General features: G+C 40.3%; 1 protein-coding gene across 1 annotated transcript; it reads left to right on the forward strand.

Moving 5' to 3' along the window:
* Nucleotides 1-2457: 2457 nt before the first annotated feature.
* On the forward strand, nt 2458-3033 carry LOC101837493 (myosin regulatory light polypeptide 9-like). Its single transcript, XM_040731899.1, has one exon. It carries the CDS (start codon nt 2491-2493, stop codon nt 3007-3009), a length of 519 nt encoding a protein of 172 aa, XP_040587833.1. The 5' UTR covers nt 2458-2490; the 3' UTR covers nt 3010-3033.
* Nucleotides 3034-4974: the final 1941 nt, after the last annotated feature.

Genomic DNA, 4974 nt, shown 5'->3' on the forward strand with positions numbered 1-4974 from the left:
TCTTTGTTGGTAAGTTCAGGTCTTGCTGGTGTAGAGTTTCTAGACTCTGATGGTGTTACATTGGTTCTTCTCTTGTTGGCTGTGTTTTTGTATTGCCTTCTTCCCATCCCTTCTTTCAGTGGGAGCACGTGGGATCTCTTCCTCTCCTGGTGGGTTTGTGTGTAAGGATCCCTTCCAGTGCATTCAAGCAGGTCCAATACTCAGATGGGTACAGATGGGTCTGAGACACTCTCAAGCACAGGGCGGAGACCAGAGGGGACTGAAGTGTAGTGTTTTATTTTTCTATTTTGCTCTTTGGAGGGAAGCATCACATAGCTCCTAAATAAACACATGGAGTCTTATTCTTACATATAAATGTCCGGCCTTAGCTTGGCCTATTTCTTGCTAACTTTTCTTAAATTATCCAGTCTACCTTTTGCCTCTGGAATTTTACCTTTCTCTTATTCTTTATCCCTTTCTTTACTTCTTACTCCATTGCTGGTTGTGTTGCTGCGTGGCTGGCCTCTGATGCCCCCATCTCCTCCTTTTCTCACTCCCTGATTTTGTTTTCCCAGATTTCTCCTCTTATCTATTCTCTCTGCCTGCCAGCCCTGCCTGTTCTTTCTCCTAACTACTGGCTGTTCAGCTGTTTATTAGACCAGTCAGGTGTTTTAGACAGGCAAAGTAACACAGCTTCAAAGAGTTAAATAATTGCAATATAAAAGAATGCAACACACCTTTGCATCATTAATCAAATGTTCCACAACATAAACAAATGTAACACATTTTAAAGTAATATTACACATTTTAGCAAGAGCAAGAAGTTGTTGGCCAGAGAAATTTAATAGGGTCTCAATTTGTGTGTCACAACCCTTTTGGGGATTGAGAGACCCTTTCACAGGAGTTGCCTAAGACCAACAGAAAACACAGATATTTACACTACAATTCATAACAGTAGCAAAATTACAGTTATGACGTAACAACAAAAATAATTAGAATAATTTCATGGGATGTGGGGTCACCACAACATGAGAAACTGTATTAAAGGGTTGCGGCATTAAGAAGGTTGAGAACTACTGTTCTATGCAGTGGTTTCTAACATTTTAATCCTTGGAAGTCAGGCCTACATGTGTCTTGTGCGTGTGTATGCGTGTGTGTGTGTGTGTGTGTGTGTGTGTTCACAGAGATAAGGATTTTTTATTCTCTCTTTTCTCTCTTAGATTCCCCCAGCCCCACTGCACAGCAGACATAAGTTAACTGACCCATATTCTGTCTCTCATGTAAAAAGCTCCAAATATTTAGGTATGTGTGTGCACTCATTTGTGTATGTATCTATGTATTTATAAACTATGTGATAACTATAAGCATAATTTTATTAACATAATTGTGTAGTTGATATGACAAAGTGGTTTGGAATTAAATTTTAAATTGTACATCTCATGAGCACATCAGTTTAAAAAATTTTAAATGTACTTTAGCATAAGCTATTAAATAATGAAATATACAGTAAAGAGGTATAAATATCATTTTGTTTTTATCTTTCTACACATACTTTTTCCTTTTCCCATGTCTCTCTAAAAATGTTCTTTTTATACTATTGAGTTCATTGAATCTGTTCTTACTCTAGTATAATGGATAGCTTTTATTTTGAGCATCTGCCAGAGCCTACACTCTATGTTTTACGGTAAGGCTCAGGGATGAGAGCCCTACAGCCTATTTTTTCAGTAACCACTGTTAGTGCAGATTTGCACAAGGACCTGCATCTTTTTGCGTCTGTTATTTTTTCAGAGTGCAAATGGATGTCCCACACCCTCAGAACCATGTCAGGAAAGTTTGCCTGCCCCTTTTCTATCCCCAAGACAAATTAAGAATGTGAAACCTTTCACTCATAACAAAACAATGATAGTGCAGGTAACAAGACCTCACCGTAATCAAGTCTTTCAAAGTCGAGGCCCCATCCTACAGCCCTTGTCTGGAGTGCTGGTAGGTGGCTTTTTTCAGGCTTTCTTTAGGGCCCCCAGCATTCTTTAGTCCTGCAGGACATTCTCCTTGGAAATGGTTCACTTTTCAGACAGCCCCTGTGTTGATCAGTAGGACCAGAGAGCCACCGAAGAAATCTGAACTTCTAATGATCGTCTTTTATATTTCCACACAATAGACAATGACTCTCTCCACACTAATGGCATGGGTCTACAGAGAGGCAGCGTGAAAGGAGATAGAGGGTGGGGAAACAGTGGCCACCATTGCTTGGTGTGCTGTGTGATAGTGGTGGAGAAATCCTTGTTTTTACAGCCAAACTGCTGCTGATGATTGGAAAACTCAGGGTCTCTGGTAGGATGAAGAGAAAGGAGGATGAGGTAGAGGAACCATTTCCTCCCCCAGAAGAACACGCCAGTGTTAGGTGGTAGTAGAATAGACATCTTGCTCTATTCTTATTCTTCTCGACACTATTAAAACTATAGAAAACTCAGCTCCGATTTCCCGCGGCTGAGCAGGGATTTCACCGCCACCATGTCGAGCAAAAGGGCCAAGACCAAGACCTCCCAGAAGCGCCCTCAGCGCGCCACATCCAATGTGTTCGCCATGTTTGACCAGTCCCAGATCCAGGAGTTCAAAGAGGCCTTCAACATGATTGACCAGAACCGGGGTGGCTTCATCGACAAGGAGGACTTGCATGACATGCTCGCTTCAATGGGAAAAAATCCAACCGATGAGTACCTGGATGCCATGATGAACGAGGCCCCGGGCCCCATCAACTTCACCATGTTCCTCACCATGTTTGGAGAGAAGCTGAATGGCACAGATCCCGAGGATGTCATCAGAAATGCCTTCGCTTGCTTTGATGAGGAAGCCACTGGCACCATCCAGGAGGATTACCTGAGGGAGCTGCTCACAACCATGGGCGATCGGTTCACAGACGAGGAAGTGGATGAGCTGTACAGGGAGGCCCCCATCGACAAAAAGGGGAACTTCAACTACATCGAGTTCACGCGCATCCTCAAGCACGGAGCCAAAGACAAAGACGACTGAAGCGCCGCAGATTCCAGCCAATGTTCCCTGGGGTATTGCTGAGAGTTTTCTCCTGGAACCCGTTGCCTGCCCTGTCTTAGTGCTTTTTACCTTTCCTGTTTTGTATTTATATACTCTCAGCCTCTTTGGGCCACATGCACCTTTATAATCAGACTGGAAATGGGACCTTCTGCCATTACCTGACTGGAAAGTAAGGTAATTTAACTACAGGCAGTCTTGTCCCTCCTGTGTAATAACTGCAGCCCACACAGAGTCAATATATTTTTTCAGAGAAAGTTATCCACTCAATTTTTTCTGAATGACAATTAAACTTTCTGATAAAAAAAACTATAGAAAACTCACTTATAATCTGAACTTTGCCAGACTGACTGACTTAAAAAGTCATTTGTATGGTATACAGATTTGTTGGACCAAGCTCGCCCTCTGCTGATCAATGAAAATATTACCAAATAGGCTGCATCAGGTTACTAAACTCGGGATTATTACGTGGTACAAGGAATTTAGAAACTATGCAACCTTGTGCTTTGGATTCCATGGAAAAAGTACAGTTCACTCAAAATTCAAACCTAACTTGTGTTATTAGCAAAAATACTTTATTATCAGGGGTTGATAAGTGGATTTTGTCATGAGTCAGGTGGTGAATATTTTTGGTTTTCTTGGCCCTTGAAGTCTGTTGCAGTTACCCTGTCATGATAGTGAAAAGGTAACTACAGATGACATATGAATGATGTGAATAAATGTGTATTTCTGTGGTCCAATAAAGCTTTATTTACAGATACAACATGCATGGGTTAGGTCTTTAAAGCAGTGTAACTGTGTTGAGCTATGAGAAAAAATTAACATCAGAAAAATGTTTCATTTTTAAGAAGCGAAGTTATTCTAGGGGAGGTAATTATAATTTTTGGTTGAAGGCTGCCATCACTTCCGAATATTTTGAGATGATGATGATGATGGTGGTGGTGATGATAATGATGGTTTTGATTTATATCTGCCCTCAACTTGTAAACATATCTCAGTAGGAGAGGTCAGTGACTGTGTGTGTTTCTGTCATTTACAAATGACAAGTCAAAGGCTTTGGAAGTTTCCTCAGAGGTAGTCCATCCATCCTCCTTATTCACCGGTTCAGCTGCCAATGACCGGGGTTGCTTTGGTAGACACTGCATTTCATAATGCTTTGAAACGAAAAGGAATGAAGCAAAGATCATTAATAGTAATACCTTCAGAAGAGGGAAGAGGTATATTCACTATTTTCCTCCCCATGGGATCAGATCTGTGTGAATGCTAAAATCACAAGCCATTCTTCCTCTATTATTTCTATCTCCCCATTTACATTACCTGCCATATATAAGCCCTTTGAATTCTTGCAGTACGGTTCCTTACTGGATTCCTAACTCCTATGGGTACTACAGTGAAAGTACACATAAAATTAAAGATTCAAAGTAAGTATCCACATAAGGAAAAGAAATTGCAGCATTTGTCTTTCTGAGTCTCAGTTACCTCACTAACAGAGATTATTTCCAGCTCCATCTACTTAGCTGCAAATTTCAATTTTTGTTAGAGATGAATAAATGTCCTTTGAATACAAGGGCAAGCAAGAATCTCATGAGAAGTGCTGACTGTGGTTCTTTGATGTAAGATAATGGAAGAGTGATATGCTTTCATTATTAGACTACTTTTGGTGAAGGATGTCATTCTCTGAAGACAGTGCCCAGTGATACTATAGACAAATAGATGTTTTTGAAACTCAGTTCTTTCTACAACTTATTGCCAAAAACAGAATTTTACTTATCTTTCAAATTATAAAGAACAATGAAAGCTAAAGCAAATCTATTCCGTGTTTACTAAAGATTTAAAGCAAATTGATTTAGCAGATGTTCATGTATCTAACATTAACTTAAAGTAGCTAGTGATGAACACTATGTTTAATAATAGACCAGCAATTCTGGTCAAAAGGCCTATGTCTTC

Source organism: Mesocricetus auratus, unplaced genomic scaffold (assembly GCF_017639785.1).
Source record: "Mesocricetus auratus isolate SY011 unplaced genomic scaffold, BCM_Maur_2.0 Super-Scaffold_100026, whole genome shotgun sequence".
Lineage (NCBI taxonomy): Eukaryota > Metazoa > Chordata > Mammalia > Rodentia > Cricetidae > Mesocricetus > Mesocricetus auratus.

What these genes read in the sequence shown, in the direction of transcription:
- LOC101837493 (XM_040731899.1), top strand. Translation starts at nt 2,491, where the DNA reads ATGTCGAGCAAAAGGGCCAAGACCAAGACCTCCCAGAAGCGCCCTCAG.